General features: G+C 41.5%; 1 protein-coding gene and 1 long non-coding RNA gene across 6 annotated transcripts in view; one reads left to right on the top strand and one right to left on the bottom strand.

Moving 5' to 3' along the window:
- LOC146811255 (uncharacterized) overlaps nt 1–12,577 on the bottom strand; it is a 242,335-nt gene that overhangs the window by 81,440 nt on the left and 148,318 nt on the right. The window lies entirely within an intron of this gene.
- The window catches only part of RAB24 (RAB24, member RAS oncogene family), a 134,054-nt gene that overhangs the window by 117,315 nt on the left and 4,162 nt on the right, over nt 1–12,577 (top strand). For all 4 annotated transcript variants that reach the window (XM_085618322.1, XM_085618321.1, XM_085618320.1 and 1 more), the window contains one exon: nt 10,646–10,708. In XM_085618322.1, the coding sequence (XP_085474448.1) occupies nt 10,646–10,708 (63 nt within the window). The remainder of the gene's footprint in view (nt 1–10,645; nt 10,709–12,577) is intronic.

Genomic DNA, 12,577 nt, shown 5'->3' with positions numbered 1-12,577 from the left:
ATAAGGTGACACGGCGTGCTCCGTGACTCGTTCTCCTTACGGCATAATTACAAGGTGTATCACGTTAATCGATACCCTCTTACCTCTCGGTCTGTATATTTGTATCTCCCCCAACCGCGTCTGGCTCCGAATCAGAGTTGCCGGTATGCGTATAGCTGTCAAGTATATACGTGGTTGTGAAGTCATGTGACCGGAAGTCGGACTGATGCGGATGTCAAACCGCTTTCGAACACAAGCGCCATATTCGAGAGGGTTGCGACATTAAGAATGGGTCTTAATTACCCTGAATCCATTCTTTCAGTAAATGTGGAATGCTTTAAACCAGTATATCAGTATACCAGTGTTTCCAAATTCATATTGGTGTGAACGACATTGCTGTAATCCTAACCGATTCGAGAAAATATTAACGTAATATAAAATTAATTTGCGTTGTTTAGACAGAAGGACCATAGCTCGGCGTATCCAATTGTGAGGATAACACTGATTCCAAAAACATTAGGGTGTATATAGAGTTTCTAAGTCTGGCAGCCATCTTAGGTCAGGACACGCCAAAGGTATTGAAAGCAAAAAAAACTTTATAAATGTCAAAATGCCCAGAGACCACGACTCCACTTTAGATAGTCGTTGAATACATAATATTCAGGCATAATTTCATGGACAAGTCAAATTCCATATAATTTATCAGAATTACGGAACAAAGCGCGTGCCTGTAGTGAGAAAAAACTTTATTTGTGTGGTGTCTGAAATGTTTCTAAACTCAAAGACTGGACATACCGTGATGTGTGTAAAGTTGATGGTGGCTTACCATATACAATCCAGAGTGAATTATGGTGAATGGGTGAGTGACATCATGAAACATATACTCTGCAGAAATTCCCATATTCTCCTCAATGGAGCCATATCTATATCACAATCAAAAGGTTTTCAAAGGAAAAAAACCATAGGTTTGTGCATTATCCAATACACTCAGGAGATGATACAGTAATATGGTCATGTACATTGTCTGGTTTCATTTACCTAGAAAATAATGCATTTCATCATCAACATTAATCCCTAGCTCTGTCGTGCGTAATTTCAATATCCAGGAGGCTTCGTTCCTACGAAGCATTAGTTCTCTGTTACCCCCTCTGGGGTTCCTCATGGTTTGTTCTATACCATAGAATTTAAAGTCACTGTGTGTAACCTGCGAGTGGCATTCCAGGATGTGTGTTGCAATTGGGTATCTTTCATCACCCTGTTTTACTGCCCTCATGTGTTCCCCTATCCTGACACGTAAGGGGCGTATCGTGCTGCCCACATATTTTTTGTTACACCTACACTCAATGATGTATACAACAAAATTTGTATTACAATTGATGTTTGTCTTAATCTTGTAACTTTTCTCGTTTGGACCCATGAATTCCGATTTTTTATTGTACGCCCATTTGCACGCTGAGCAGTGTCCACATCTGTGGAAACCCTCCATATGTGTAGCCAACCAGTTTCTTCCGGTGGTGGCTATTGGATAGCTGGGGCTAAGGAGACCTCTAAGGGAGTTTCCTTTTCTATAGGTGATTTCTGGTTTGTTGCCAATAATCCCTGTCATGGTGTCGTCTTTTTTGAGGATATGCCAGTGTCTGTTGAGACTTTTAACTAGCACACCCGAAATGTCATTGTAGTTTGTGATAAATCTCACTTTGTCATCCTCTGTCTTCTTGTTAGTATTGTCCCTGAGGGTCGTTTCCCTTTTGATCTTCATGATCCTAGTTTTAGCTTTTTTTAGGATGTTGGTATTGTAACCCCTGGATTTGAAACGTTCGGTCATTTCCTCAGTGCATTTTGTAAATTCAGAGTCCAGACTGCAGTTGCGTCTGGCTCTGACAAATTCTCCATAGGGTATTGCATTGATCTGATGTCTAGGGTGCGCGCTGGTGGCATGCAATACTGCATTGCACGCCGTCTCTTTGCGATACAATCTACTGTTGATCTGATTGTTCTCTACATACAGTTCTATGTCAAGGAATGTAACTTTCATTTTGCTATACTCGTGTGTGAATCTGATATTCCATGTGTTACTGTTGAGGTGTTCAACAAATTTCATGAGTGTTTCTACATCTCCTGTCCAGATCATTAGGCAGTCGTCGATATACCTGCCCCAAAACAGAATAAACTCTATCCATTCTGAACCATGCTGGCCCCAGATCCACTCCTCCTCAAGCCATCCCATGAACAGATTGGCGTATGAAGGAGAGAATCTGGAGCCCATGGCAACTCCCTGTTTCTGACGGTACCACTTATCCTTAAATAGAAATACATTATTGTCAAGGATGAGTTCTATCATGGTAATTAGCATTTCTGTGTGTTCCCATGTACTTGCTGATCTGGTGCTAAGGATTTTTTTGATAGCTTTCAATCCACATTCTCTATTGATGCTGGTGTAGAGGGCCGTGACGTCTAGTGTAACTAGTATCATCTCTGGTCCCCATGTAATGTCCGATAGGAGTCCCAAGATGTGTTTTGTGTCCCGTATATACGATGGGAGGTTGCAAACCAATGGTTTTATGAAAATGTCGACATATTCTGACAGCCTTTCTGTTGGGCCCTCTATCCCTGAGATGATGGGTCTACCCGGAGGGAAAGGAAGGTTTTTGTGTATTTTGGGCAGTGTGTACAGGCAAGGGTATCTTGGTTTATTAACCTGCAGATAGCTGTACTCATCATGATCTAAAATACCCATGCCATACCATTGTTTTAGATGTCTATTAATGTGTTCTGTCAATTTCCAAATTGGATTGCTGGGAAGATGTTCATAGCACTCCAAATCTCCTAATTGAGAGAGAATTTCTTTTTCATATGCAAGGTTGGACATGATGACAATGTTGCCCCCTTTGTCTGCTTCCTTTATAATAATGTCGTCATCCGTTCTTAACTTGTGTAGTGCTTGTCTTTCCCCATATGTTAAGTTATCATTCAGTAATCGTGGTGTGTGCTTCTTTAGATCAAATCTGTCTAAATCACTGCTAACAAGTTTGTGAAAAATGTCTATACTGTTCCCACTCTGTAGCGTTGGTACCCATTTGGATTTCTCTTTTAGGCCACTTTCTATTCGTACATCACTTATTACATTCAAATCACGCATGACAATATCTGCAGTGGTAATTTCATCTTCACAATCTGTTAGTGATAACAGTAGCCTAGTATCAATAATTTCTTGAATAGTAACCGCACTCAGAGGATGTGGTTGCTGATCAATAGTATCTTTTTTATTCATTTCATTTGTGAACATAAAGTGTTTCTTGATTTTCATTTTCCTAACAAATTTAAACAAATCAATTTTCACATCCACCACATTACCATGACTCTTGGGACAGAAGCTAAGGCCTTTTTTCAAAAGTGTTTCGTCATCGTTTGTAAGAGTTCTGGTTGACAAGTTAACTATATTCACAGTATTTACTTTCTCTTGTTCCAAGATCTCGTCTTCATTCCTGCCTTTTCCTCTCTTCCTGCCTCCTCTCTTCCCTCTCCTTGTTTTGGGCTTATAATAGGGCGTTTGTTCTGTTCCCTGTTCCCTTTCTTGATGCGTAACACCTCTTGTAAAAAACGATTCCCTAACTCTGATGGGTCTGTCCGGGTATCTCCCTGTTCTGATTCGCTAGTTATTGGTGTATCTAGTGAGGTGTTACTTGAGCTTACGGGAGTTGCCTGTTTTGATTTCACGGAATCATCCTTGGATACAAGGTGATCATATTTAGCTGCGAAGGTAAAGATTCTACCATTACGGTAGTCAGCCTCATCTCTTAAGTTTTTTGGTTTTCCGTGCTTTAATTTCTGAGATGTGGTATTTCAAGATGTCATTCAAGATGTTATAGTTTTTTTCAGTTGGTTCTGGAAGATTTAGAGATTTAATTTCTGCCTCTAGGGTTTCTATCTCTGTTTGTAATTTAGCTGTTTTCCTATCGCAATTCTCAATCAGTATCTCCATAAGCTTATTAGAATTCTCTGCAAGTTCCTGTTCCCATGCTTTTAGTAAGTCTGGGTCTAGGTCATCGTAAGTAGGCAGAATTTGGGAACGGAGTCCCCTAGGTATTTGCTTGATCTTAATGTATTGTTTTAGGGTGGCCCCATCCCACCATTTGGAAGCCTCATTCTTCCGTAGTTTCTCAAGACGTTGGAATTTACTCTTGAGACCCTCATTCGGTCTAGATGTAGCCCCTGGGTTGGACGGAAAAGATGATGTATTATCATCCCTATTGTTAAAGAGATCATCCGCTTCTTTGTCTCTACTGCTTCTCATGTTTTCAAAAGTATTCATGGTGCACCACAGCAGCCTTCTATTCTGTTAAGTAGTTAACGTTTCGCACAGTGGTATTTATAATAGAAGTTAGGCGCTTATGGTGAGTACACCTGGTATCTATGAGCTTAATAAATCAGTGACGGTGCTCAAGGGTAGGGGAGAACCACCAGCCTCCCTAAAAACTGCGGTCAAACCACATATAATCAAGAAAAGGGTACCCAAGCACACGTTAAATCAAAGTAAAATACGGTTAGTATAAACATAAACAAATAACACAAATGGATCTTTGTTTCTTTCTTTTGGGTTTCTTCGGTTTATTGTTCTTTTCTCAAAGTGTATTTCATACTCTTCAAAACGTTCCCAAGCCAACACGTGTTTCGTCGCCTTTAGTAGTTTTTTACATGCGACTTGTTCACGGCTAGGTACAAATTGATACGGTAATTACATTAGTTAATATGTTCTTACAAGATGCAAACATTTGTTAACAGCGTAAACAAATGTGCTCCCAGGGTAAGTGTGAAACTATGGGTAGAATTATCCATAGATGGTATCATCAGGCTATAGTGTACTATCAAACACCGTGAGGTGTGGTGAGCACTAGCCATATCATATCAGTTGGTGATTGCCAGATTTCCTACTTTTTCTCACTACAGGCACGCGCTTTGTTCCGTAATTCTGATAAATTATATGGAATTTGACTTGTCCATGAAATTATGCCTGAATATTATGTATTCAACGACTATCTAAAGTGGAGTCGTGGTCTCTGGGCATTTTGACATTTATAAAGTTTTTTTGCTTTCAATACCTTTGGCGTGTCCTGACCTAAGATGGCTGCCAGACTTAGAAACTCTATATACACCCTAATGTTTTTGGAATCAGTGTTATCCTCACAATTGGATACGCCGAGCTATGGTCCTTCTGTCTAAACAACGCAAATTAATTTTATATTACGTTAATATTTTCTCGAATCGGTTAGGATTACAGCAATGTCGTTCACACTAATATGAATTTGGAAACACTGGTATACTGATATACTGGTTTAAAGCATTCCACATTTACTGAAAGAATGGATTCAGGGTAATTAAGACCCATTCTTAATGTCGCAACCCTCTCGAATATGGCGCTTGTGTTCGAAAGCGGTTTGACATCCGCATCAGTCCGACTTCCGGTCACATGACTTCACAACCACGTATATACTTGACAGCTATACGCATACCGGCAACTCTGATTCGGAGCCAGACGCGGTTGGGGGAGATACATATATACAGACCGAGAGGTAAGAGGGTATCGATTAACGTGATACACCTTGTAATTATGCCGTAAGGAGAACGAGTCACGGAGCACGCCGTGTCACCTTATCCTAGTCCTTAACTCCTTACCTAAATAGACAAACGGATAGATTATGAGCCAGACGGTGGGAGTATCAGGATCTCTACTTGGGCTTCAACGAGTTTGACTTTTTTGAATTAACTTAATAACCATGCGCAAGAAGTCTACTTATACCATTGCGAAGAACTTATGTAAATGGGTACACAGAGACTGTTTTCGTACATACTGAAACCGAAGTCATGTATCGATCCTTAGGAGATTAGGAACTTGTAGTTTCCTTGGCTATTGATAGTATACGCAGACGAGACGTATACAGACCTCATATACATAGCTGATTTCGACATTGCCGCAATAATGCAATTTCGGTTAAACGGACCATGTATGCTAGGCTGTGCCCTATAATTAGATTCTCTACCTTTCTATTACAGACGTGGTGCTCAGATCTGGGGCACATGCGGAAATGTGATAACATTTCATTTGGATATAATTGACCAATTAAAACCCCCCCCTCGTCGTCGGATTGTATGACCAGGAATTATCGTCATACTAGACGTATGTATATGATTTTGAACATAATACTTCTCCATTTCCTAATACGTTTGACAAAGTGTCTATATAGTCACCATTTTGACACTTCTCTTTGCATTGATTATACTTCACAGACTCTGCATTTTAAACCGTAAACAGGTCAGTTGTCTTTTTTGCATCACCCCCTTTTTTCCATTTGGCACACCTTTATTTTTACTCATAAAGAAGAAATCTTTACAATAAGAGTTATTACACTGAAACTCATTTTCTACCTTACTAGACTGTTCATACCGCATGCAATTTTGGATTAAATGCGGACTGGATTAAAGTTCCGGCACACACAGGATTATCTCACATATATCACTCACACGTTAGTATATAGGAAATCTGGCAATCACCAACTGATATGATATGGCTAGTGCTCACCACACCTCACGGTGTTTGATAGTACACTATAGCCTGATGATACCATCTATGGATAATTCTACCCATAGTTTCACACTTACCCTGGGAGCACATTTGTTTACGCTGTTAACAAATGTTTGCATCTTGTAAGAACATATTAACTAATGTAATTACCGTATCAATTTGTACCTAGCCGTGAACAAGTCGCATGTAAAAAACTACTAAAGGCGACGAAACACGTGTTGGCTTGGGAACGTTTTGAAGAGTATGAAATACACTTTGAGAAAAGAACAATAAACCGAAGAAACCCAAAAGAAAGAAACAAAGATCCATTTGTGTTATTTGTTTATGTTTATACTAACCGTATTTTACTTTGATTTAACGTGTGCTTGGGTACCCTTTTCTTGATTATATGTGGTTTGACCGCAGTTTTTAGGGAGGCTGGTGGTTCTCCCCTACCCTTGAGCACCGTCACTGATTTATTAAGCTCATAGATACCAGGTGTACTCACCATAAGCGCCTAACTTCTATTATAAATACCACTGTGCGAAACGTTAACTACTGCTGTACCTTGCCCACCACTCACTTAACTCCTGGAGGCTGGTCCTGTAAGTCGATGTACTGTACTTGTTCTTCCTTCCATAGGATAACAATGCAGAACTCGGAAATTGCACTGTGGGCACTTTTCAAAAGTGAGAAGAATTTTTATTTAAAAACTTACTTACCTGAATGATTTTTCTCTGATGCCTAATAATATAGAAAGATGCTTGCTATTTTTATAAATTGGTGTTGATCTCCTTCTTGAGTTGTGAAGTCATTTATCGATCATTGTGTGTATTTGCAAATGTCTTGCACTCTGTGTCGAGCCTAAGGCTGCTCGACCACACTACCCACTAACAGAGCACTTTGGGATTGCATAGCAAACCCATACCACTTATAATGGAACCCCTGGAATCATTACACAGTATATCAACTTTTTGATACATCACACAAAGAGCCAGCTTCCTACAGGAGACTTCAATGCGATCATGGACACATCCAAAGACACTACCTCACTGGCCCCCTCTGCTAGAAACCAGGACCTAGTAGAGGGGCGCACTCCTTTGGCATAGTAGACATATGGCACAGGTGGCATCCCCATGATACTACATTTACATACTACTTGGCATCGCACAAGACCTGATCTAGACTCAACTACTTTTTTATGCCACCAGACTCACTAACATTAGTCCAGGGCACTGCTGTCCTCCTCGGGGACACTCAGATCATATGCCAGTAGAGGTCAAAGTGGGGGCTATGCCTTCCACAGTGGGAGACATTTGGAGACTTCAACTGATTGTGGCTCAGAGAACACACCTTGGTTGACCTTCGCAATATTGTAAATTTGGACTACATCGACTTAAACCAACACTTTGACCTCTAAGACGTGCATGTGAGAAGCAATTAACACAGTTATAAAGGGAAGGGCGCTTGGGGACGTTCTTGGGCGCAAACGTGAAAAAGAGCAAGAGATTACACTCCTAGACACCCTAATACTTGCACTGGAACAAAACACTGAGATGACTACAATATCTGATCGCACACAACGACTTGAAGACCTCAGCGAGGCACTAAAACGCAAACTGCTCGACTCAAACTGTACTGCCGCATCACTGGCACATTACCAACTTTATTAGCTTGGTAATAAAGCAGGCAAATTGATATACTGTCTCTCTCAGAAACGCAAGGGACCCCATGTTGTCCCGGTGCTACTATTCTCTGAAGGTAGAGTTACGCATGACTTGAGAGTGGGATCGGGGGGGAGGGGGTTGGAATTCGCCTATACCTTTTAAGGCATACTATTGTACTTTATATAGTCTCAGATCTCTGCTACCTTGGGAAACCACCCATCCAATTGCCGTTGACCTCCCTATCCGTGCCCTTTCACAGACTCAGCCCAACAAACTTGAGGAACCCTTCACACTGGAAGAGAGCTGCAGGCATCCATTACCACTGCCGCCCTCTCTGGGAACACCCCAGGCCCAAAGGGTTTTCCACCCAAACTCTATAAAACTTTTCATCCCTCTTGGCACCCCACTTATTGCTCCTTTTTGAGGAGGGTACAAGTTCCATGCCACTTGACCATAGAATTGCCATCATTACCACAATTATCAAACCTGGCTAACCAACAACACCATGTTCTTCTTATAGATCCATCTCCCTCTTAAACACAGAAAAACTATTGGCCAAAATGCTGGTGACAGGCCTCACTGCGGTTATTAAAAAATACTATACGAAGACCAAAACGGCTTCATGCTTGGTAGAAGCCCGCGCCACTGCCTGCGTAGGCTTCATAAACCCTTCTCAACTAGACAAATTCCACAGTCAGCAGCACTACTACTGGAGGACTATGAAAAGGCATTCAACACTGTCCACTGAACCTACCTATTTCAGATACCCGCACAAATTAATTTTGGTTAAACATTTCTTGCCCTGGTCCAGGCATTATGCAACTGTCCAAGCACGAGAGTCCGTCTTAACAGGACACTCTCTATACCCTTCCCCATTCAGCCGGGCACAAGGCAAGGGTGCCCTTTGTCGCTTCTTGTCTTTGCCATGGTGATTGAACCACTTGCAAATTGTGTCAGAGCAGACACCCACGTCCAGGGCTTCTTTTGGTCTCCGCACCACGAAGACTGAGCCACCCTATATGCTGATGACCTGTTATTATATATGTAGTCAACCCCTCTCAACCAAATGTTAGACTTGATGGAGTGGCAACTGGGTTGAGGGATAATTGGAAAAAATCTGAATGTATACACGTGATTGAGATATACTCTATGGGAATTCCCCTCCCACCGACCTACCTACCTCAGATATCAGTGATCCCCTTCATATGCTGGCAGGCACTAGCAAACATGACTGGGGGAAGCCGAAGGAGCTAACCTCCCTATGGGGAAGGGCGTGGCTGAGACAAGTTACCCGACCAGAGGGCTTTAGAGCTTGGGACCGAATAGGGATCTCAACATTGGAGGACTTGTGGGACACATATCATATAGTCTCCTTCAATCACCTTAAAACTGAATATAGTCTACACAATCCTTTAAATACCTGCAAGTACGACATGGCTCTGAGTCAAATAGAGAGCTGCTTACAGAAGTCCCTGTATGTGATGCATTAGAGATTAAACTAACAGTGGCCCCATTTGGCCGCCAAAGGCCCTCCCGGCTATACAGGTGCTTCCTACTCCGTGCCCCAGGCCCTTTCTCACAAGTTCGAGCAAGCTGGGTAATGGATTTTGGGGGAATATTTTTGGCTCCCATACACATAATAAACATGGATATATTCTGAGTCTCTGTGCTGTTTTATAAACACACTCCAATTGTAATCTCTGTCTCCCAAAATTACAAGGCAATCTTGAACTGTCTCTGGGCCAGTTACTGTTATTTGGACTTGCAAGGCACTCTGATGATGTTACTCCACTGGATTTTCTTCGTTGGTATTTTCTCTGGAATTTCCTACTAAGAATCCATTGGGTATGCTTCTTTTGTTGATGGGCCTTTAACCTTGAAACTATAGTTACGGGCCAAACTGTGAGACCTCCACCAAAGCCTCTGCACAACTAGCTCTGGTGCAGGCAGCTATCTCTCTATACCTAAAACACAGCTAGATACAGCTACAGATGATTTTGAGGCAAAATGCTGTTAGCCAAAGACCAAACTTGATCTGAAGGATGCTGTTTTAGATTATAGGACACAATTCTCTGGATTTACACATTAAGAAGGACCCATGTGCACTTATTTTTAGAAGCCAGCAGTCCCTGGTTGTGACTGATTAGATTTGCGTAGTTTTCAGTAAATGTGCAGGATCATAGAAATATCAGTAGGGATTATTATATAAAAATATCTTTGGTATAGTCTTTGATACCAACATCCAGCTTTGGGGGCAGAGTATACGCAGCCGTTGCACAAACTGAATGAATGGTTGCCGAGATTGTAATATAGTTGATGGCTGTGTTTAGTGCTGCACCTCTATCTATAATAGATTAAATGTCGCCAGTGCAAATACTGCTGATAGATTGGATGGCAGAGTATGTGCAACCTCACTGACTCCTGCGTTTTGTTGTTTCAGATGAACTCTTTCAGAAGATAGCTGAAGATTATGTGAATTTTACTGCTTTCCAAGTGATTCCAGGTGAGAATCATAGAGTTCCGGTCAACTATTGCATGTGGATTGTATTTGTGTTTCTATCCAGGCAGCATTCTACTGTGTGAATTCAAAAATAACTTTATTCGGCACCATGGCCACAAAAGTATAGCAGACAAACAATACAATTGTTAAAAAGTTTAAATTCTTATTTAGGAGATAAAATCACAGTTAAAATTAATAAAAATAGGCACCTCATTAGTCATAGAAATTCATGTTTTTTAAAATGAGCTATACCATGTGTATCATGTCCCGGCCGGTTACTGAGCTTCATAACGTTTCCTAATGCCCATTGCAGTTTTAATAAAATTTGTCACCACACTACAGATAACGGGACTGGTCAGGGATTGCAAGTATCTAAACCCCGCCTCGTAAGTACAGGGGCGAATGGTCTTTAATAAGGGTACCAGAAATCTCCTCCTCGGTTTCTTATAAAGTGCATGGTGCTCTGGGATGCCATGTTATCACAAGGGCAAGGAGTAAGGAAGTCCATCCACCCAGATTGTCTGGGGAAAGCCACTAAAAAGTGCAAGGTGCCTAAGCGGAGTCTTGTTAATAAAAAACTTATCTGACTATTAGTAGTAAAGGATAGGTAAAATTGCTGTTTAGGCATAAAAGGGCAACTAGGACTAGCCGCCTCCAATTGAGAATGGCGCAAGGATGCCCAGATGTTATGCGCCTCTTTAATTGTTACCTTGGCATTTATGGGACTACTCAACAGGGTATCGAAGTACTCACCCAGCCCAATCTCACATAGCCTATCCCTCACAAAACGAAGCCAGGGGATCTTCAATGACTTGTCCAAATTGATACAGTCTTCGATGATCTTCCTAGAAAACTGTAACTTTTCGGACACCCACATTTTAGACCATAAGAGCAGGGGAGCAGAGCCTATACGGTCTTCTACATATTCCATCCCCACTTCTTGATGAGAGAAAGAAGTGACGGAGCTATTTGGGATCATCAATATGCGTTTTATAAACTTATTTTCAACCACTTGTAGTGCACGTTTTTTTTGGTTGCCCCATACTCCCGCACCGTAAGAAGCAACCGACAGGCATTTTGATTTATATAAAGTCACAAGCTCTGGCACTGGCTTATGACCCAACTTACAGGCAAACCTAAACAACCCCTCCACAGCTCTACTTGTTTGCTGAGCCCTTGACGTAACCAAGGAATCCAATTTGAATGCCTTATTGAACATATTCCCCAGATATGTAAAGGTTTCCACCTTTTTTATGGTATTACCCCCTTACATTAAAACTTCAGGTTTTTGTCTTTTTTGGACCGCAGGCCATTATAAACGACTTTGAAAAATTAACCTTCAGGTCTAGGGTCGACGTACTGTGTGTCACTATGATAGATGTTTCGTCTCTGGAAGCATCAGTCTCTCAACCACTAGGTGCTGAGCTCTAGACTCAAACCCAGCCTGTGAGATCAAGATAGGTCACTGATCATATGCCTAAAACACATTTAGCAGGGGTAGTCTCCAATGGACAGTTTAAGCTGAATTGTATAGATGTGCTCATACGGTGATGTCTGCACCATCTTACTAATGTCAGCTAAGGGAACTTATTTACGCTTTCCAAGCCTTGGGTGTGCCAGGGTAATGTTGTCATATTTTCTGTTTGCGCTACTGCTGCTCCATTTGAGGATGGCACACCCATCTCTACTGGAGAGGGTTTCCAAAAGCCCACACAGGTTTACCCCCTCTCACTTCACATTCACACACTAATTGCTAGCCCATCATGTTTCTGCCTGTTCAAATGCAGTATGATTTGGGCTATGACAGGCACCCTTCGAGTTACAGTCTCACAAGTCTCTGTAGATAAGTGAGTCAAGAAATATCTATACAAA

Source organism: Triturus cristatus, chromosome 7 (assembly GCF_964204655.1).
Source record: "Triturus cristatus chromosome 7, aTriCri1.1, whole genome shotgun sequence".
Lineage (NCBI taxonomy): Eukaryota > Metazoa > Chordata > Amphibia > Caudata > Salamandridae > Triturus > Triturus cristatus.
This window is presented reverse-complemented; position numbering and strand designations above follow the sequence as displayed.